General features: G+C 39.2%; 3 gene segments (V, D, J or C); all 3 read right to left on the reverse strand.

Moving 5' to 3' along the window:
• Window positions 1-1,140: 1,140 nt before the first annotated feature.
• LOC118580229 lies at window positions 1,141-1,635 on the reverse strand. The segment is given in 2 exon segments: window positions 1,141-1,463; window positions 1,587-1,635. Coding segments are annotated over 2 exon segments (372 nt in total).
• An 8,973-nt stretch (window positions 1,636-10,608) lies between these two features.
• LOC118580230 lies at window positions 10,609-11,103 on the reverse strand. The segment is given in 2 exon segments: window positions 10,609-10,931; window positions 11,055-11,103. Coding segments are annotated over 2 exon segments (372 nt in total).
• Window positions 11,104-20,608: 9,505 nt separating this feature from the next.
• On the reverse strand, window positions 20,609-21,092 carry LOC118580231. The segment is given in 2 exon segments: window positions 20,609-20,931; window positions 21,044-21,092. Coding segments are annotated over 2 exon segments (372 nt in total).
• Window positions 21,093-23,586: the final 2,494 nt, after the last annotated feature.

Here is a 23,586-nt window from a genome sequence, read left to right on the forward strand (position 1 = left end):
AGAAGTAGAGGGAAGGGAAATTGTACTCAGATAAAAAATAAAAACAAAAGCAAACTGAGCAAATCATGATGAATAAACCTATGAGCAACAGCCCTCCATGGCTACTACATCACTTCCTGCATCTAGGTCCAGCCCTGCTTGAGATACTGGTCTGACTTCCTTCAGTGATGTAGAAGTATAAGCCAAATAAAGACTCCCTTGACAAGAAAGAAAGAAAGAAAGAAAGAAAGAAAGAAAGAAAGAAAGAAAGAAAGAAAGAAAGAAAGGAAAGAAGGAAGGAAGGAAGGAAGGAAGGAAGGAAGGAAGGAAGGAAGGAAGGAAGGAAGAAATTAAAGAAGAGAAAAGAGAGTTAAGTATGACACTTGTCCTTCTAGCAAAGAGAGAAAGAGAAATGAACCGTTGATGGAGGAAACTTCCTCCTCTCAATGCATATGATAAAACAGTTAACACCCTGTCTGAAGACCTCATGGTCAAGAAGACTTAGATCATGAGAAAAATCTCTTCCCAGTATCAGTTTGTCTGGGTACCAGTCCCTTAGAATTTTCAAATATTTAATACTTATTTATTTTTATTTTATGTGTACTTGTGTTTTGGCTGCATATTTGGTGGTACACCATGTGAGTGCAATGCCTCAGAGGCTGGAAAAAAGAAGATCTAAGCTACCTGGGACTGGAGTTATAAAGAATGGCTAGCAGTCTTATGTATGCTGGGATCAAAACTAAGTCTTGTAGGAGAGCATCTAATGTTCTTAATCACTAAGCTTTCTCACCAACCTACTTCCTCAGGATTTTAATGCTATAATAAGATAAAATTTTTATTTCCAAAGTAACTCCAACTTGGTGTCTGGGAGGGGCATGGGGGTTTTGACAACACTGTTGTATGAATCTCAGCAGTTGACATAACTCTGTTACTCTGGAAAAGTTATTTTTTTCATGTAAGTCATGAGAAGCATTACCTTGATTTTAATGCTAGGCCTGGGGAAGGGGACAGGGATTTAGAACAGAAGAGTGTCTCTTATCCCTACATAAAATCATCGTAATGTCTTTTAACTCCAGGCAAAAAGAAACGCTTTCAGCAGTTGGAGACAGGAGAACAAACAATCAAGGCAGCCCAGGCTCTCACTTCTGCTTCCCTGGTGGTTTATGTCATGGCTTGAATCACTGTGGGAGGGTAACTGTTACCCTGCTGACAGTAATAAGTTGCCACATCTTCAGGCTGAAGGCTGCTGATCTTGAGAGAAAACTGTGTGCCAGATCTACTGCCACTGAACCTTGAAGGGACCCCATCTGCCAAGCTGTTTGCATAATAGATCAGGAGCTGAGGAGGTTTCCCTGGTTTCTGCTGATACCATGCTAACAGAATACCAATGTCCTGACTTGCCAGGCATGTCATGGTGACACTTTCTCCCAGAGACACAGAAAGGGAGGCTGGAGACTGGGTCATCTGGATGTCACATCTGGCACCTGAAATTGGAAAATTCAAAACAAATATCTACACAATTGATCATGTTAGAAGAGGACTATCCCAGAGAACAGAAAGTACTGACCACACTCAGAGGAATGAATTTCCAATGCTATCTTCCTTACCTGTGAGCCAGAGCAGCAGCAACCCCAGGAGCTGAATGGGGGCCATCATGTCTGTGCTGGGACCTTTGTGAGGCTGACAGCAGCACAGAGTGTGACCTGACTATGAAGAAGTCCTCAGGGCAGTGGGCTATGCTCTGGGCACATGCAAATCAGCAAAGGCTGAGCAAAGCCATAAAACTAGTCAAGTCACTCATTAAAGGCTTGTGGTCCTCTCATGTCTCAGATCAGAGAGGCAGCACAGATTTATTTGTAGGAATGTGCTCCTCTATAGACAACAGAGAACAGCACCTGTCTATGTGTTGCACTTTGTTTTTATTTGTGATGTTCAATGTAGAATTTGCTTGTTATTTTTCCCTCCAAGGCAAGGAATGTCTGATATGGTACAATTTTAGAAATTACATACATCATTAAAGAGTCCTTTCCAGGGAGCTGAAAAGGATATTGGAAGCCATGGAACTTTTGGATTTTTCTTCCCTGTTTTTTTTTTAATAACTGAATTTTAATCATAACATTTCTCACTTTCCTTCTCTCTCTCTAAATCTTCACATAGAACCCTCCCCACTCTTTTAAATTTATGGTGCCTTTTTTCATTAATTGTTATTTCATGCATATATGTATTTGTATACATGTATATATTCCTAATATAATCTGTTGAGAACATAAACTGTTACTTATGTGTATGTTTTCAGGGCTGACCATTTCACAATGGGTAACTAATTGTGTGCTCTTCTGTGATGCTTCCCACAAAGGTGACAAGAGGCTTTGAACATATGAAGTTCATGCTCACATTTGTTCACAACCAGTTATTTCATAGCACCAAATATTGGGGTGGTGTGGCAATAGTGTCTCAGTATAATACTAAGAGGATGTAAATATTCTCTTAAACAGGAAACACACACATACACACATAAGGGGATTCATTTGCATATATCCATACCATTATCAATATTCAAGATCAAAAAAATGGACAAAAGATTTCTCAAGTGCTAATGAAATGTCAAACTTTGCCACACTTTTCACATTCTATAATGATCCAAGCTGAAGATTTTCATATCAACTGAATTAGTTTAAATGATTTCCCTACAGACTTACTGACCTAATTTTGCTATAGCCTTTATTTTCTCAAATTTGGAAATAGTATAGGGTGTTAAACAACACTTTCCATTTAGGTTGTGAGGTTATTCAATCTAGTAATTGCATCGGCTCTGTACTGGACTACAGTGAGTGACAATAGAAAAGGAAACACATGTAATACCAATCTGCCTAAAAAAGATCAGTGTTTAGAGCCAGAGCCATACTGACAGGATTTTCTCTGACACAAGGGTCAGGATTCTATGTTCTCCAATGACTAATTGTGGGTAAGAAATATGCCCAAACCATATTCACTGAAGTGGGAACTGACTATAAGAAAATGCTGAAAACTAAGTTTACAAGAAACTGGAAACTTCTCTTGTCCCTAGTGTTACAAATATGGATGATTCAAAGGTTGGTAATCTTGATTGGATAGACATGTATTTTTGACTGCCCCTGCACTAATGGTTGTTAAAATGAGGATAGGGTTGGTTCTTTGTTCAAGTGGAGCCCATGAAAAAGTAAACACTAATTCAAGGCAGGTTGTAATTTGCTCATATGGACTATGAACCAGATTTGAGACTATTTATTCCTGTGAATGATCATCATCAACATTGGGAAGAATTCTACATAGGCTATCACACATAAATATGTACCCAATACATACACATGCAATCCAATTTTGTCTATCCAAAGGTAGGAAAATATTGGGCTGGGAAACTGCTTAATCTTAGAATTGTTGTCCACTATGAAAAAGGAATCATGACGTAGAGCCCAGTATTCATTCAATGGTGCAATATGTTGGTCCCAGTTCTTGGGAGTAGGAAGCATGAATTCCAGTAAGATCTACATGAAACCAGAATTTTATCAGGAAATAAAATCTGAGTTTGAAAACACTTAGGAAATACAGAGGACAATATATTAAACATAGTTTCATAAATTAATGGAGTAGAGAATTTATTAATTCCAAAACACACCAATACACATTTAAGTTATAGCATATAAAACTATGCAAATTGGAAAAACTGTTAGTCAAGAATACAGCTAATATACCTAATCATTGGAACACCATGAGCATATTTATAATTAGAAGTTATATTGGAAAGATTGTTGCAAAGCCAATCAATGTGAAGCTATTCCTTACTTCAAAAACAAATTTTAGGTTATTTCAGGTGCCTTAGTTAATATGGTTCATTGTGGGATATTGGTGTTTTCTCAGAGGTCACCTGGATGCCTCCGTGTTTCTGCTGCAGCAACAGCAGAATCTCAGAGTCCAGCAAAACACTGGCACCACAAAGCCGAATTGTGTAATCAGAATTATTTTGGATCTTCAGCTCCCCAATAATGACATGGAGACTTCTTATTAAGTATGAAAACTTGGCCTTAGCTTAGGCTTGTTCTCAACTAGCTCTTATAGTTTTCTTAACCCATTTAAACTACTTACATTCTGCCAGGAGGCTTGTTAACTCTCATACATACTGTACATCTGAACTTCCTCTACATCTCCCTGCCAAAGTCACAAGCCTCTATGATTCTTCACCAAATTACTCTCTCTACTGGGGAGTACTGCCAATCTTCTTCTGCCTAGCTAATGGCCATTCAATTCTTTATTGAGCCTATCAGAATGTGCTTTAATAAATGAGGTAAAACAGAAACATCTTTTCACAGTGTGATCTAAACACTGCAACAACAATGCAGGAGGAAGTAAATGTTTAAAATCTGAGAAAAGGATTGTTTTGAACATGAAATGCCTTAGAATATATTTTTAATTACTCAGTTGAATCACTACATGTAAATATATAACAGGGGACTTCTGTATATTAGTATATGTAGCTATGTTTGTAACTCCAAATTCTAAACTTTAAAGAATAGATTATACAATGTTCTAAAACTACATTTTTATGTAGTAGAATGAAGTCTATTTGTCATAATTTGACAGACTTTCACATTTCATATATTAGAGGTTGTTAGGCCATCCATTTCCACAGTGATGCACTTTTTAAAAAAACTGCATTAAGACAAAGTCATCAAAAGTTGCCACCCCAAAACTATGATTTCCTTGTTTAGTTTCTTCCACCAGGAGACACAGACAGTCTCTGACAAAGGGCTAAAGGACTACTATGTTTTATTCCCCCAATAAATTGGAACCATTTATAAAATATGAATTCCTAAAGTCCCATGTGTATTGTCTGAATCCCAATGTCTTCCTCCTCAGGATCAGTGCCCGGTCAGGAAATTTCACTGATAGCTCTCAAACATTTCTCTGAGCAGGATCCCAAAAGTTGGGGCCACTAATTCTCTTATCTAATTATTTCCATCTGTATTTTCCATTTTCTTCTTTGCAGGGTGGGCTGCCTGAAAGTACCTGAATGAATCTCAGCCTTGATTCTGTTGCAGAAATATTGGGAGATACTGTCCCGTATCATAATCTTGATGATACTGCATGATCAGAGGATAAATTAGCATAGTCTTCAGAATCTGAAAAGTTTTTTGTTCTAGTTTGTAGAATCATAGGAATGAAATAATCTTCTGTAGACAATATTGAGTTACAACATCTTTAGCCTCTATACTGCAGATTGTGAGAGAGACGTAAATCCAAGACCCACTAGAAGTAAGTGAGCTGTGACTAAAGAAGTCAGCTTGGAGTTACTATAAATCGGGAGCTTAGGATTTTCTCGCAGCTTCTGCTGATACTAGTGGAAATAATCAGGTATGCCACTTGATGTGGCCCCATATGTGATATTGATCCTCTTTTCTTGAGAAGCAGCCACAGATTCTGGAGACTGGGTAAGAACAATTTCTCCAATCAACACTGTGGAGGGAAAGAAGTAAAGAGGTAGAAATCAGCAAAAAGCAAGATTCCATTATATTTTCATACCACACAAAGAATAAAAATATGATGATAAAAAAGTAGTGGAGGAAAAAGAGGAGGGAAGGAAGAAAGCAAGGAAAGAAAGAAAGAAGAATCAAAAGATGCTGCTTTTAAAATAAAACTTCCATGACAAAAAACAATCCTGGGTTTGATTGGGAACTTCCCTTCTTTCCCAGACAGGACTGAGTGAGTAGCAGCATGTTGACCATTTGTGCAAGCAAACCCATGTTTTTGTCTGGTGGCTGTCTCTGACTACAAACTTCTCTTTTCCAAGTTTATTCTTTTAAAAGCCAGTAGTAGCTATCTATGTCTTCAAAGCAGTAAATATGCAAACAGCTGAGTGTAGGCTAAGTTGTCCTTGTCTCATAAACACATGAGTCATTTCAGTTACTTTTAAAATTTGATTCAGTTCAGTCCCAAATCCCTTATTTTTTTTTCTCTTCAGCATCACCCCCTCATGGTCCAGAGTATTCCTCACATGTTTTCTCATAGCCAGGCTTAGTTTAACTTACATGGATGACAGGTTCTACTTTGCAGGGTATGGTATTTATTTTTTCCATGATAAAGGTCAACTAAGGATGATTCTAATGTACATTGGAAAACCCAAGGTCCCAGAACTGCCTTCCCCAGTTCAGACAGATGCTCAGCTAACACTTTGCTCATCCATCCCAGTTTAATTGAGTGGCTCTGAGCCCAAAAAATCCTGGGAAAACCAATTGGGTCCCAATGTATTGTCTGGAGCCAGGTATTTTCAGAGGCATTTCATCAAAGCCACATGCTAATTAACATTCACTTCTGAAACAGAAAGAAAAATAAGTTATGATTTCATAGCACATATCATGAATCTAGTATTCTTCTCCATGCTGATTTTGAGAGGAACTTGGGCTTTTCTTCTTTTCGGCCAGGGCTGTTGTTACAAACAAGCATGAGCTTCTGGTAGAAGGTTTACCATGTCACCAGCTTCCAGTGGCTGTGTCAATGAAATGTGCTTAGACCAGTCTCACAGAAGTGGTCAGATTCCTGAAGACATTTGTGGCTGGGAAGAGGGTCGAGGGCTGGGGACTTATTCCTCTAATTTGTATCCTTACAGTGGCTTTCAGCACCAAGGCTGGTGTCTTTATCTAGGTCAACATGTGTTAGAATTGCCCTCTTCTGGACAGATGAGTAATTGGCCAAGGCAGAGCCTAGAGGAAAAACTTTAAGGCTGATAATCAGTGTAAATCCTATTGATTTAAGAGGATATGGTAGAAAGATATGAAGGTAATTGAACTGGGGAGAGAAAGGGGTGAAAATGATGTAAATATAGTACTGTATCCAATAGACACACTTTATTCCAAAGAAAATCTCAACAGTTCATAAACATGGTGAAAGTACACATATAGATTGGAAAAGCAAAATTTTTAGTTCCATTCTTTCTCTTCCCTGTACCTCACTGGCTTAATCTATTGATAAAATGCTACCATTTTGCATCCTCCTCAGGTTCGAAGAGAGTATTTGTTTGTTTATTTGTTTCATACTACAAGCAGCAATCAGCAACTTTTGCTCTGACCTTTGTTCATTATTTATATTACCCTCAATCATTTTGCCAGCTGTTTATCTGTATTTCTGCTTTGTGAAGTTTGAGGGTCTTATTAAAAGAATTGAGGAAGCAACCATATAGTAAATCAGGAAAGGATTTTATTCATAACCAAAGAGAATTAGAGGACAGATACATTGCAATAGAGTAGCATTCCTTACATGAAATTTACTCAACAGATAATTCTAGGAGCTTTTCTTTGTCACCCACAGGAGAAGGTGATTACTGAGAGGTCTAATGTACATTATTTTCTATTTTTCCATGCACACATCCTTTTCCCATGATATATCTTACAATACTCATATGAATGGTAGGTAATGTACATGCATAAGGTAGTAAGTAGGACATTTTTCATAAAACCTTATTTTAAGAATATGTTTTTGCCACACAAAGTCTGTTGTAGACAGGATAGTTGGACTCTTCACATTCCATGATATCTTCCTGGGTGTTTTTGCCATTCTTTAGGATGCTATTAAGCCATAGGTTGGAATGATTTGATTGCTTCCTTTGGAGAGGGGTGATGGGGAACCTTGTGAAGTTGTGGTACTCAATTGTAAGTGCTTGATTTGAAAAAAAAATGTCCACAGATCAAGCCCAGTGAGTCCAAGGTGGCCAAACAATGCCTACCCTTACCTGCCCATCTTTGACTCAGTTTCTCCCCATAGTGAACTATCTGAGAAATTTAACTTGCTCTGGCAGTTTGAATGAGAACGTCCCCCATAAGTTCACACATTTGAATGCCTGGACATAGTTCTTGAAACTATTTGGGGAAGATTAGTCATTTGAGGAAGTATCAATGGGGATAGGCTTTGAGGTTTCAAAAGCTCAATCCATATCAGAGAGCTTTCTGCCTCTCTCTGCCTACTATTTGCAAAGAAAGATGTAACCTCTTAGCTACTGCTCCAGCACCATGAATGCCTGCCTGGTGTCCTGCTTCCTGCCACTATATTGGTCCCCAAATAACCCTTTGGAACAAGAAGCCACCATATTAAATACTTCCTTTTAAAAATTGCCTTGGTAATGGTATCTCTTATCACAGCAATAGAAAAGTAAGTCAATAAATAAATTATAATCAAGCTACAATCTGTATAACCAAAGAGGTCAAGAATAGAGGAAGTGACTGCGCAAGTACTTGGCATGGAGAAATGAAAACAATTTTATGGTGGGACTGGAACTTTGGGGGGGGGGTCAAGAAAGGGAGGATCATGTAGAAAGGGGTTGAAAGATGCAATTGAGGGAGGGAGGGAGAGGAAAGACAGCTAGAAGAAGAGTATTTGGAGAGAACTTGAGGGGATATATGGGACCTTTGTGCAGTGCAAACTTCCTACAATGTACAATTATGACCCTAATGAATTACCCAAATAAAGAGGGAGACAGAATTCTTACTGGCTATCCCTTCTTACAAAATGAAGCACGTTTCTGGGATTGTGTGTCATCCAATTGAGTTTTTGACAAATGACTTCCATAAAAATCCCCAAAAAAGCCAGGCTGCTGACAAGACAATAGATTTCTCTCCACAAACTGGCAATAAGACCCCATTGAAGAGGACAGAACCTACATAAATCATTGAACATGTGGAGCTCAAGCTGGGGCCTACATGGAAACTTCACCCACATATTCTAGTGTCTTTGATATGGAAAGATTCTCTGCAAGCTACCAAGTGAACATCAACCCAACCAAAAAATATTTGGTCTATAATCTGTCCTGCCTGCAAAATATATTATGACAATGGTGGAACAAATCTTGAGAGAAAATGAACAGATGTCCGATTTGACTTAAAGTGCAGTCCACGCTATGGAACCCATACCTGACATTCCTTTGGTAACCAGGAACTAGATTCTAAACAGCCCAGAGAACTAAGGCACAATCAAATATGTCACCAGAGAGGTCTTCTCCTGCAGCAGAAGAGAACAAAAGGAGAGACCAAAAGCAAGATATTTTTCAGAGAGAACGAGTGAGAGATTTGGAACACACATCTCTACATGAAATGTTCCCCTCAAGTTGCTCCCTGCCAGAGGTCACGGAACATCATGAAAAAGGAAGCAAAAGGTGTGGAGGAGACACAAGGGACTGAGACCACTGTGAGAAAAAGGCCCTCTACAGCAAGGGAGCCAAGTTGATGTGAACTGACAGTGACACAAGCAGCACACTCAGGACCTACCTGTGTCTGCACCAGGTCCTCTGTCTGTGTACTATAGTTTTCAGTTCAGTTCTTTCATGTGAATCCTGAATGTGTAAGGAAGTAGGGCTCTCATTCTTGTTGCTTCTCTGGAGCTCTTTTGTTTGTTAGATTGTCTTGTCCAACTTCAGTATGACAGTATTCATCTTATTATACTTTGTTTTGTTGCTGTCTCCTAGAAGTGTGTTCTTTTCCAATGTGAGACTGAAATGGAGTAGATATGGATGTTAGAGGAGGTTGAGTGAAATTATGAAGAGTAGAGGGAAGGGACATTCTATTCATAAAAAAAATGGAAATATAAAAAAGAAAGCAAACTGAGAAAGCCAAATGAGTAAGTTGTGAACATCACTCTGCCATGGCCACTTCATCAGCTCCTCCTTCCAGGTTCCAGCTCTGCTTGAGTTCATGGTCTGACTTCCTTCAGTGATGGACTATAATGCACAACTGTAAGCCAAATAAAGACTACCTGGTCCACCCCCTAAAAAACAACCAAAAAAAAAAAAAAGAAATAAAGAAAAGAAAAAAATAACTAAGACACTTGCCCTTCTAGCAAAGAGAGAAATGAACAGTTAATGGAGGAAAGTTCCTTCACTCCATGCATTTGACATGAGTTGGCAAGCTATCTGAGGACCATATCGTCAGGAGGACTCACTTAGATTGTGAGAATAATCTTTTCCTAGTATCAGTTTGTCTGGTTACTAGTATCTTAGGGTTTCTCAAATATTTAAAACTTATTTATTTTTCTTTTATGTGTACTGGTGTTTGGCCTGCATATTTGTTGATATACCATTTAAATGCAATGTCTCAGAGGCTAGAGAAGGGGAAGATCAAACATACCTTGGGACTGGAGTTATAAAAAAGTTGCTAGCAGTGGTATGTGTGCTGGGAATCAAACCTGAGTCCTGTAGCAGACCAGGTAGTATTCTTAATCACTAAGCTATCTCACCAACTTGCTTCACTAGGATTTCAATACTATATGTAATTAGATAAAAGTTTTCTTTCCAAGGTAACTCCACCTTGGCATATGTGTGTCTTGGTGATGGGTGCTCTGACAATCCTCTTTTATGAATACCAGGTTTTGCTGTATTTTTACACTGAAAAAAATTAATTTTTTCATGTAAGTCATGCAAGGTACTCCTTTGTTTTTAATGATAGTCCTCGGGAAGAGGAAATACATTCATGACATAGAACAGGTTTCTGATCCATACATAAAAACATCACATTGGTCTTTAACTCCAGACAAAGAGAAACACTTTCAGCAGCTGGAGACAGGAGAACAAACAATCAAGGCAGCCCAGGCTCTCACTTCTGCTTCCCTGGTGGTTTATGTCATGGCTTGAATCACTGTGGGAGGGTAACTGCTACCCTGCTGACAGAAATAAGTTGCCACATCTTCAGGCTGCAGGCTGCTGATCTTTAGAGAATGCTGTGTGCCAGATCTACTGCCACTGAACCTCGAAGGGACCCCATCTGCCAATTTGTTTGCACCATAGATCAGGAGCTTAGGAGGTTTCCCTGGTTTCTGCTGATACCATGCTAACCAAGCACCAATGTCCTGACTTGCCAGGCATGTCATGGTGACACTTTCTCCCAGAGACACAGAAAGCGAGGCTGGAGACTGGGTCATCTGGATGTCACATCTGGCACCTGAAATTGGAAAATTCAAAACAAATATCTACACAATTGATCATGTTAGAAGAGGACTATCCCAGAGAACAGAAAGTACTGACCACACTCAGAGGAATGAATTTCCAATGCTATCTTCCTTACCTGTGAGCCAGAGCAGCAGCAACCCCAGGAGCTGAATGGGGGCCATCATGTCTGTGCTGGGACCTTTGTGAGGCTGACAGCAGCACAGAGTGTGACCTGACTATGAAGAAGTCCTCAGGGCAATGGGCTGTGCTCTGGGCACATGCAAATCAGCAAAGGCTGAGCACAGCCATTAGATTGGCCAAGTGGCTCATTAAAGGCTTGTGGTCCTCTCATGGCTCCAATCAGAGAGGCAGCACAGATTTATTTGTAGGAATGTGCTCCTCTTTGGACAACAGAGAACAGCACCAGTCTATGTGTTGCACTTTGTTTCGATTTGTCATGTTCAATGTAGAATTTGCTTATTATTTTTCCCTCCAAGGCAGGGAATGTCTGATATGGTACAATTTTAGAAATTACATTCATCATTGAGGAGTCCCTTCACATGTAACTATAGACAATATGGAGGCAATGGAGCTTATTTTTTCTTTCTTCCCTGGTTTTTATAAAACTTGATTGGAATCACAACATTTTTCTCTTTCCTTTCCTCTCTCCAATACCTCCCACAGAACTCTCCCTATTCTCTTTTAAGTTCATGGTCCTTTTTTTTCTATTAATTGTTATTTCATGCACATATGTACATGTATACATGTATATATTCCTCATATAATTGTTGAGAACATAAAAGAACATAAAAGGTTACTTATATGTATGTTTTCAGGGCTGATCATTTCATAATGGATAAGTAAAATCTTCCCTGATTCGTCACACAACAGTGACAAGAGGCTTTGAACACATGAAGTTCACACTAGCATTTGTTCACATTGAATTATTTCATAGCACCAAACATAGGGGTGGTATGGTCCAGTGTCTCAATACTAACAGGCTGTGAAGAGTCTCTCAAAGAGGAAAAACACATGTACACACACACAAACACACACACACACACACAGAGAGAGAGAGAGAGAGAGAGAGAGAGAGAGAGAGAGAGAGAGAAAGCCTTCATTTGCATAGACCTGTACCATTATAAACATTCAAGATCAAAGAAATATACAAAAAAAAGATTTCTCAAATTCCAATGAAATGTCAAACCTTGCCACACTTTTCATATTCTATAATGATCAAAGCTGGAAATGTTGACTGCAAGTGCATTAATAAACTATTTCCCACAGACTTACAGACATAATTTTTCTTATGGCCTTTATTTTCTCAATTTTGGAAATACTGTAAGATGCTAAGCAGCACTTTCCATTCGTATTATGAGGTTATTCAATCCAGTAACTGCGTCCACTCTGCACTAGACTACAGTGACTGACAATGGAAAAGGAAACAGATGTAACACTGATCGTCCTGTCCAAGAAGATCAGTGTTTAGGGACAGAGCCCTACTGACAGGATTTTCTCCATCTGTAATGCAAGGAATGGTCAGGATGGCTGCTCTCCAATGACTAATTGTGGGTAAGAAATATGCCCAAACCACATTCACAGATGTGAGAACTGACTATAAGAAATTGCTGAAAACCAAGTTTATCAGAAAGTAGAAACTTCTCTTGTCCCTAGTGTTACAAATATGGATGAATCAAAGGTTGGTAATCTTGATTGGATAGACATGTATTTTTGACTGCCCCTGCACTAATGATTGTTAAAATGAGGACAGGGTTGGTTCTTTGTTCAAGTGGAGCCCAGGAAAAAGGAGACAATAATTCATGGCAAGCTGTAATTTGCTCATCAATACTAATGAACCAGACTTCAGACTATTTATTCCTGTGTATGATCAACAGCATTAGGAAGAATTCTACATAGGCTATCACACATAAATATGTGCCCAATACATACATACATAATCCAATTTTGGCTACCCAAAGGTAGGAAAATATTGGGCTGGGAAGCTGCTTAATCATAGACTTGTTATCCACTGTGAAAAGTGAATCTTGCCTTAGAGCCAATAATTTATTCAATGATGGACTCCTTTGGTCCCAGCTCTTGGGATTAGGAAGCAGGAATTCCAGTAAGGTCAATATGAAACCAGAATTGTATCAGGAAATAAGATCTGAGTTTGAAAACACTTAGAAAATCCTGAAGACAATATATTAAACATAGTTTTATAAATTATTGGAGTAGAGAATTTATTATTTCCAACACACAATTTCAATACATATTCAAGTTATAGCAGATAAAAATATGCATATTGGAAAAAGTATTAGTCAGGAATACAGCTAATATAGCTAATCTTTGGAACACTCTAAGCATATTCATAGTTAGAAGTTATATTGGCAATATTGTGGCAAAGCCAATCAATGTGAAGCTATTCCTTACTTCAAAAACAAATTTTAGGTTATTTCAGGTGCCTTAGTTCATTGTGGGATATTGGTGTTTTCTCAGAGGTCACCTGGATGCCTCGATGTTTCTGCTGCAGCAGCAGCAGAATCTCAGAGTCCAGCAAAACACTGGCACCACAAAGCCGCATTGTGTAATCAGAATTATTTTGGATGTCCAGCTCCCAAATAATGACATGGAGACTTCTTATTAAGTATGAAAACTTGGCCTTAGCTTAGGCTTGTTCTCAACAAGCTCTTATAGTTTTCTTAACCCATTTACACTACTTACATTCTGCCAGGAGGCTTGTTAACTCTCATACATACTATACATCTGAACTTCCTCTACATCTCCATGCCAAAGTCACAAGCCTCTATGAATCTTCACCAAATTACTCTGTCTACTGGGAAGTACAGCCAATCCTCTTCTGCCTAGCTAATGGCCATTCAATTCTTTATTGAGCCTATCAGAATGTGCTTTAATAAATGAGGTAAAACAGACACATCTTTTCACAGTGTGATCTAAACACTGCAACAACAATGCAGGAGGAAGTAAATGTTTAAAATCTGACAGAAGGATTGTTTTGAACATGAAATGCCTTAGAATATATTTTTAATTACTCAGTTGAATCACTACATGTAAATATATAGCAGGGGACTTCTGTATATTAGTATATGTAGCTATGTTTGTAACTCCAAATTCTAAACTTTAAAGGATAGATTATACAACATTCTAAAACTACATTTTTATGTAGTAGAATGAAGTCTATTTGCCATAATTTGAAAGATTTTCACATTTCATATATTAGTGGTTGTTAGGCCATCCATTTCCACAGTGCTGCACATTTTACAAAACTGCATTAAGACAAAGTCATCAAAAGTTGCCACCACAACAACTGTGATTTCCTTGTTTAGTTTCTTCCACCAGGAGACACAGACAGTCTCTGACAAAGGACTAAAGGACTATTCTGTTCTCTCCCCCCAATAAATTGGAACCGTTTATAAAATATGAATTCCTAAAGTCCCGTGTGTATTGTCTGAATCCCAATGACTTCCTCCCTGGGATCAGTGCCCAGGTCAGGAAATTCCACTGACAACTCTCAAACATGTCTCTGATCAGGATCCCAAAATTTGGGGCCACTGATTGTCTTATCTAATTATTTCCATCTGCATTTTCCATTTTATTCTTTGCTGGGTGGGCTGGCTGAAAGTACCTGAATGAATCTCAGCCTTGATTCTGTTGCAGAAATATTGGGAGATTCTGTCCCATATCATAGTCTTGACTATACTGCATCTTCAGAGGATAAACTAGCATAGTCCTCAGAATCTGAAAGGTTTTTTGTTCTAGTTTGTAGAATCATATGAATGAAATACTGACCTTCCGTAGACAACAATGAGTTGCAGCATCTTTAGCCTCTGTACTGCTTATTCTGAGATAATAGCAAATCCAAGAGTCACTTAAACTGAGTGAGCTCTGACTAAAGAAGTCAGCTTGGAGGATCCATACATCAGGAGCTTAGTATTTGCTCTCAGCTTCTGTTGGTACCGGTGGAAGTAATCAGGTATGCCACTTGATGTGGCCCCATAGGTGATAATAATCCTCTTTTCTTGAGAAGCAGCCAGGGATTCTGGAGGTTGGGTAAAAACAATTTTTCCAATCAGCACTATGGAGGTACATATGAAAAGAGGCAGAAATCAGTAAGAAGGAAGATTTTGTTATATTTTCATACCACATATACTCTGCAAAGAATAAATAAATGATAATAAAGAAGTAGACAAGGAAATAGGAGGAAATGATAAAAGCATATAAAGTAGTAAGAAATGAAGAATCAAAAGATGCTGCTTTTAAAATAAACTACCATGACCAAAAAAAAAAAAAAAAAATTACTGGATTTGAGTTGGAGCCTGCCTTCTTTCTCAGGCAGGACTTAGTGAGTAGCAGCCTGTTGACAGTTCATACAAACAAACCCATCTTATTGTATGGTGGCTGTCTTGGACTACAAACTTCTCTTTTCTAAGTTCATTCTTTAAAAAGAAAGTAGTAGCCTTCTGTAGCCTGGAAGGAGTAAAAATGCAAACAACAGAGTATAGGATAGGATGTTCTTGTTTCATAAACACATGAGTTATTTCAGTTAAGTCCCAAATCTCTTTTTTTTTCTCTACTGCATTGCCTTCTCTTGGTCCAGAGTATTCCTCACATGTTTCCTCGTAGCCAGGCTTAGTTTGACTTACATGGACGACAGGTTCTACTTATGGTATTTATTTTTTCCATAATAAAGGAAAGCTAAGGATGACTCTAATGTACATTGGAAAACCCAAGGCCCCAGATCTGCCCTCCTCAGATCAGGCAGATGCTCAGCTAACATTTTGCTCATCCATCCCAGTTTAATTGAATGGCTCTGGGCCTAAAAAGTCCTGGGAAAACCAGTAAGGGTCCCTATTTGTGGTCTGGAAAAAAGGTATTTTCAGGGACATCCCACAGAAGACACATGCTGCTAAGCTCTCACATCTGAAACAGAAGGAAATATAAATATTATTTGACAGCATCTCTCATGAATTCAGTATTCTGCATCATGCTGATTTTGAGAGGAACTTGGGCATTTATTCTCCTCATCCAAGGCTGTGGTTTTAAATGGAATTATCTCTGGTAGAAGCTTTACAATGTCACCAGCTTTCAGTGGCTCTATAAATATAATATGCTCAGAACAGTCTCACAGAAATGGTCAGACTCCTGAAGACATTTGTAGATGCTAAGTGTGTCAGGGTTGTATTGTCACAGTGGTTTTCAGTACCAAGCCTGGTATCCTTATCTAAGTCAACATGTGTTAGTATTGCCCTCTTCTGGACAGATGGGTAATTGGCCAAGGCAGAGCCTAGAGGAAAAACTTTGAGGCTGATAATCAGTGTAAATCCTAGTGATTTAAGAGGATATGGTAGAAAGATATGAAGGTAATTGAACTGGGGAGAGAAAGGGATGGAAATGATGTAAATACAGGACTATATCCATAGACACACTTATTCCAAAGAAAATCTCAACAGTTCATAAACATGATGAAAATACATATATTGATTGAAAAGGCAAAATTTATGGTTCCATTCTTTCTCTTACCTGTACCTCACTGGCTTAATCTATTTCTATAATTATAAAATGCCACCATTTTGCATCCTACTCAAGTTCAAAGAAAATTTTGTTTGTTTACTTCTTTGATATTTCAAGCAGCACTAAATAACTTTTGCTCTGACCTTTGTTCATTTATTTACATTATCCTCAAGCATTTTGCCAGCTACTTGTCTGTATTTCTGCTTTGTGAAGTTTGAGGGTCTTATTCAAAGAATTGAGGAAGCAAACATATAGTAAATCAGGAAAGGATTTTATTCATAACCAAAGTGAATTAGAGGACAGATACATTGCAATAGAGTAGCACTCCTTGCATGAAATTTACTCAACAGATAATTCTAGGAGCTTCTCTTTGTCACCCACAGGAGATGGTGATTACTGAGAGGTCTAATGTATATTATTTTCTATTTTTCCATGCACATATCCTTTTCCCATGATATATCTTACAATACTCATATTAATGGTAGGTAATGTACATGCATAAGGTAGTAACTAGGACATTTTTCATAAAACCTTATTTTAAGAATATGTTTTTGCCACACAAAGTCTGTTGTAGACAGGATAGTTGGACTACTCCCATTCCATGATATCTTCCTGGGTGTTTTTGCCATTCTTTGGGATTTTATTAAGTCAAGGGTTGGAATGATTTGTTTGCTTCCTTTGGAGAGGGGTGATGGGGAACCTTGTGAAGTTGTGGTTCTCAATTGTAAGTGCTTGATTTGAAAGAAATTTGTCCACAGATCAAGCCCAGTGAGTCCAAGGTGGCCAAACAATGCCTACCCTTACCTGCCCATCTTTGACTCAGTTTCTCCCCATAGTGAACTATCTGAGAAATTTAACTTGCTCTGGCGGTTTGAATGAGAACGTCCCCCATAAGTTCACACATCTGAATGCCTGGACATAGTTCTTGAAACTATTTGGGGAAGATTAGTCATTTGAGGAAGTATCAATGGGGATAGGCTTTGAGGTTTCAAAAGCTCAATCCATATCAGAGAGCTTTCTGCCTCTCTCTGCCTACTATTTGCAAAGAAAGATTGAACCTCTTAGCTACTGCTCCAGCACCATGAATGCCTGCCTGTTGCCATGCTTCCCACCACTATATTGGTCCCCAAATAACCCTTTGGAACAACAAGCCACCAAATTAAATACTTTTTTAAAAAATTGCTATAGCAGGAAGCTTAACTGATCTTATTAATAAAATCAAACCTGGAGCCTGTTATTTGGGTGAATGCTGGAAGATCAGAGAAGCAGAACAAGCCACAGCTACCTCACCTTACCAGTTCCTCAGCTGATCCTGTTTCCTCAGACTGGAAGCTTCTGAGTCCTCATCCAAATCGATCTCTGCTGAACTGCTGCTCAAAAGCCTAAAAGCTTAACCAGCCAAATGCTTCTAGTTTCTGGTCTTCATGCCTTATATATCTTTCTGTTTTCTGCCATCACTCCTTGGGATTAAAAGCTCACTTCTTGGGATTAAAAGTGTGTGTCAACATGCCTTGCTGTTTCCAATGTGGCCTTGAACTCACAGAGATCCAGAGGGATTTCTGTCTCTGGAATGCTAGTATTAAAGGCATGAATGCCACCATGTTTTAGCCTCTGTATCTAGTGGCTGTTCTGTGCCCTGACCCCAGATAAGTTTATTAGGGTTCACAATATTTTGGGGAACACAATACCACCACAAATTGCCTTGGTAATGGTGTCTTATCACAGCAGTAGAAAAGTTAACCATTAAATAAATTATAATCAAGCTACAATCTGTATAACCAGAGAGGTCAAGAATAGAGGAAGTGACTGGGGGAGTACTTGGCAGGGGGAAATGAAAACAATTTTATAGTGGGACTGGACCTTGGAGGAAGGGTCAAGAAAGGGAGGTTTGTATGGAAAGAGGTTGAAAGATGCAATTGAGAAAGGAAATGAGAGGAAAGACAGCTAGAATTGAGTATTTAAGGAGCATTTCAGAAGACATATGGGACCCTTGTTCAGTGCAAACTTCCTATAATATACAATTATGACCCTAATTAATTACCCAAATAATGAGGGAGACAGAATTCTTACTGGTTATTATTTCTTACAAAATGAAGCACATTTCTGGGATTGGGTGTCAATCAATTGAGTTGTTGACCAATGGCTTCCATGAAAATCCCCAAACAAGCCAGGCTGCTGACAAGACAATAAGTAGCTCTCCACAAACTGACAGTAAGACCCCATTAATGAAGAGAAATCCACATAAATCATTAAGCATGTAGAGCTCAAGCTGGTGTCTATATGGAAACTTCACCCCCATGTTCTAGTGTCTATGACATTGAAAGGTTTTCTGCAGGCTACCAAAGGAACATCAACCAAACCTAAAAATATTTGGTCTATAATCTGTCCTGTCTGCAAAATATGCTATGACATTGGTGGCACAAACCTTGTGAGAAATTCAACTGATGTCTGATTTGACTTAAGGCCCAATCCATGAGATGGAACCCATACCTGACACTCCTGGGTAACGAAGAAATAGAGTCTAAACAGCCCAGAAAACCAAGGCAAAACCAAATATGTCACCAGAGATGCGTCCTCCTGCAGCAGAAGAGAACAAATAGAGAGACCAAGAGCAAGATATTATTTATAGAGAGATAGAGACCTTGGAACACATAGCTCTACATGGGATGTGTCCATCAAATCCCTACCCCCAGAACCCAGTAAACACCATGGAAGAGGAAGCAGACAGCGTGCAGGGAGACAGAAGGGATGGATGACACTAAGAGAAAAAGGTCCTCTACAGCAAGGGAGCCAAGTTGATGTGATCTGACAGTGACAGAAGCAGCACGCTCAGGACCTAACTGTGTCTGCACCAGGTCCTCTGTCTGTGTACTATAGTTTTCAGTTCAGTTCTTTATTGTGAATCCTGAATGTGTAAGGAAGTGGGACTCTCATTCTTGTTGCTTCTCTGGAGCTCTTTTGTTTGTTGGATTGTCTTGTCCAACTTCAGTATGACAGTATTCATTTTATTATACTTTGTTTTGTTGCTATCTCCTAGAAGTGTGTTCTTTTCCAATGTGAGACTGAAATGGAGTAGATTTGGATGTTAGAGGAGGTTGAGTGAAATTAAGAGGAGTAGAGGGAAGGGAAACTCTATTCATAAAAAAAATAGAAATATAAAAAAGAAAGCAAACCGAGAAAGCCAAAAGGAGTAAGTCTGTGAACATCACTCTGCCATGGCCACTACATCAGCTCCTGCTTCCAGGTTCCAGCTCTGCTTGAGTTCATGGTCTGATTTCCTTTCAGTGATGGACTGTGATGTAAGAGTGTAAGCCAAATAAAGACTCCCTGCCCCACCCACCAAAAACAGAAAGAAAGAAAAGTAAAATTTAACTAAGACACTTGCCCTTCTAGCAAAGAGAGAAATTAACAGTTAATGGAGAAAAGTTCCTCCTCTCCATGCATTTGACATGAGAGTTGGCATGCTGTCTGAAGACCATGTAGTCAGGAGGACTCACTTGGACTGAGAGAATAGTCTCCTGACAGTATCAGTTTGTCTGGGTACTAGTATCTTAGGATATTTCAAATATTTAATACTTATTTATTTTTATTTTATGTGTACTGGTGTTTTGGCTAGATATTTGTTGATATACCATTTAAGTGCAATGTCTCAGAGGCTAGAAGAGGGGAAGGTCTAACATACCCTGGGACTGGAATTATAAAGCGTTGCTAGCAGTGGTATGTGTGCTGGAAATGAAACTAAGTCCTGTAGCAGCACAGCTAGTGTTCTTAATCACCAAGCTATCTCACCAACTGCTTCCTTAGGATTTTAATGCTATAATTAGATACAAATGTTCTTTCTATGTTAACTCTATCTAGGTATGTGTGTGTGTTGGGGAACGGGGTGTTGACAGCCCTCTTGTATGAATCTCAGTTCTCGCTGTATTGTTACACTGGAAAAATTAATTTTTTCATATAAGTCACTCAAAGCACTCATTGGTTTTTAATGCTATAACTTGGGAAGAGGACACACATTTGCAACATAGAACAGTTTCTCTGATCCATATATAAAAATATCACATTGGCCGTTAACTCCAGGCAAAGGGAAACACTTTCAGAGCTGGAGACAGCAGAATGAGCAATCAGGGCAGCCCAGGCCCTCACTTCTACTTCCCTGGTGGTTTATGTCATGGCTTGAATCACTGTGGGAGGGTAACTGTTACCCTGCTGACAGTAATAAGTTGCCACATCTTCAGGCTGCAGGCTGCTGATCTTTAGAGAATACTGTGTGCCAGATCCACTGCCACTGAACCTCAAAGGGACCCCATCTGCCAAGCTGCTTGCACTATGGATCAGTAGCCTAGGAGGATTCCCAGGCTTTTTCTGATACCATGCTAACCAAGCACCAATGTCCTGACTTGCCAGGCATGTCATGGTGACACTTTCTCCCAGAGATGCCAACAGGGAGGGTGAAGACTGGGTCATCTGGATGTCACATTTGCCTCCTGAAGTTGGAAAACTGAAAACAAATTAATTCTGTTAGAAGAGGAATTTCTCAGATAACAGGCAGCACTGACCACAGTCAGATGAAAAAATTTCCAATGGTGTCTTCCTTACCTGTAAGACAGAACATCAGCAATCCAAAGAGCTGAGTGGAAGCCCTCATGTCTGTGCTGTGGGGACCTTTGAGAGGCTGACAGCAGCACAGGGTGTGACCTGACTATGAAGAAGTCCTCAGGGCAGTGGGCTGTGCTCTGGGCATATGCAAATCAGCAAAGCCTGAGCACAGCCATTAGATTGGCCAAGTGGCTCATTAAAGGCTTGTGGTCCTCTTATGTCTCAGATCAGAGAGGCAGCACAGATTTATTTGTAGGAATGTGCTCCTCTTTGGACAACAGAGAACAGCACCAGTCTATGTGTTGCACTTTGTTTTGATTTGTCATGTTCAATGTAGAATTTGCTTGTTATTTTTCCCTCCAAGGCAGGGAATGTCTGATATGGTGCAATTTTAGAAATTACATACATCATTAAAGGGTCCTTTCCAGGGAGCTGAAGAGGATATTGAGGCAATGGAGCTTATTGTTTCTTTCTTCCCTGGTTTTTGTAAAACTTGATTCGAATCAACATTTCTCTTCCCCTTCCTCTCTCCAAATCCTCCCATAGAACCTTCCCCACTCTCTTTTAAATTTATGGTCCGTTTTTTCATTAATTGTTATTTAATGCACAAATGTATTTGTATACATGTATATATTCCTAATGTAATCTGTTGAGAACATAAAATGTTACTTATATGTATGTACTCAGGGCTGACCACGTCACAGTGGACAATCAGCTGTGTGTTCTTCTCTGATCATTCACACAAAGGTGACAAGAGGCTTTGAACATATGAAGTTCATACTCACATTAGTTTACAACCAGTTACTTCATAGCATCAAACATAGGGGAGGTGTGGCCTAGTGTCTCAATACTAAGAAACTGTGGACAGTTTCTCAAATAGTAAAAAAAAAAAAAACAAAAAAAAAAAACAAACAAAAAAAAAAACAAAGTGAAAGTGTTTCAATATTCAAGATTGAAAAAATGGACAAAAGAATCTGTCTTCTGTTCTCATGTGGTCTTCATTTATCATGGTCTGTTATTCCTTGTTCTCCCTTTCTGTTCTTGATCCACCTGGGATCTCCTTCTCTCCTAAGCTTTCTTTCCCTCAAATCTTGCCCTTCATTACTCCCACTGTTGTCTAGGTTGTTCATGTAGATCTCATCCATTTCTCTGTCATTGGGTTGATCCCTGGGTCTTTCCCTGGAGTTGTGTAGAAGTTTAGTCATCTTTGTTTTACATCTAGTATCCTCCTATGAGTGAGTACATACCATGTTTGTCCTTCTGAGTCTGGGTTACCTCACTCAGGATGATTTTTTTCTAGAGTACTCGAGAGGTCCCCAGAAATCCACAATGATATATCCTCTGTAGACTGCTGGCAGTGGTCGAGGGAGGGCCTGATCTGACCTAGTCTGGTGATCAGATGACTAAACACCCTAGCAGTCGTCTTGGAACTCTCATCCAATAACTGATGGAAGTGGATGCAGAGATACTCGGCCAGGCCCCAGGTGGAGTTCCAGGTGTCCAACTGTCGAGAAGGAGGAGGGACTGCAAGAGTGTGAATTGTTGAATCCAAGATTGCAAAAAGCACAGGGACAAATAGCCAATCGAATGGAAGCATATGAATTAGGAACCAATGGCTGTGGAGCCCCCAGCTGGATCAGGCCCTCTGGATAAGTGAGACAATTGAATAGCTTGATCTGTTTGGAAGGCTCCCAGGCTTTGGGAGCAGGACCTGTCCTTGGTTCATGAGCTGGCTGTTTGAAACCTTGGGCTTAACAGAGACACATGCTCAGCCTGGAAGGAGGGGACTGGACCTGCCTCTACTGAATCCACCAGGTTTAAATGAGTCCCCAGGGGAGTCTTGGTCCTGGAGGACATGGGAATGGAGGGGAGGGTCTGGGGTGAAGTGGGGTAGGGTGGGAGGGGGGAGGACAGGGGAACACATGGCTGATGTATAAAATTAATACACATAATAATAATAAAAAACAATAAAGTTAAAAAAAAGAATCTGTCTTCTCAATAGCCAATGAAATGTCAAACCTTGTCAGACTTTTTACATTCTATAATGATTCAAGCTGGAGATTAGACATCAATTGTGTTAGGTAAAAGGATTTCCCTCAGACTTATTGGCATAATTTTTTCATATGGCCTTTATTTTTATCGACTTTGGAAATAGTTTAAGATGCTAAGCAACACTTTCTATTCAGGTTACAAGGTTATTTAATCCAATAACTGCATCAGCTCTGTAGTGGACTACAGTGAGTGCCAATGGAAAAGGAAACAGATGTGACACTGATCCTCCTATCCAAGAATGTCAGTGTTCATGGCCAGAGCCCTAGGATGGGATTCTCTGTTTTCTACTGACTAACTGTGGATAAGTACCTACCCATTCACATTCCTAAAGTGATAATGGACTGTAAGAAAATGCTAGAAACCAAGTTCATTAGAAACTAGAAACTTCTCTTGTCCCCAGTACTACAAAGAAGAGTGGTTCAAAGGTTGGTAATCTTGATTGGATAGACATATATTTTTGTGTCCCACTGCTGAAATTATTCTTAAAAATG

This window comes from Onychomys torridus, chromosome 3 (genome assembly GCF_903995425.1).
Source record: "Onychomys torridus chromosome 3, mOncTor1.1, whole genome shotgun sequence".
Classification (NCBI taxonomy): domain Eukaryota; kingdom Metazoa; phylum Chordata; class Mammalia; order Rodentia; family Cricetidae; genus Onychomys; species Onychomys torridus.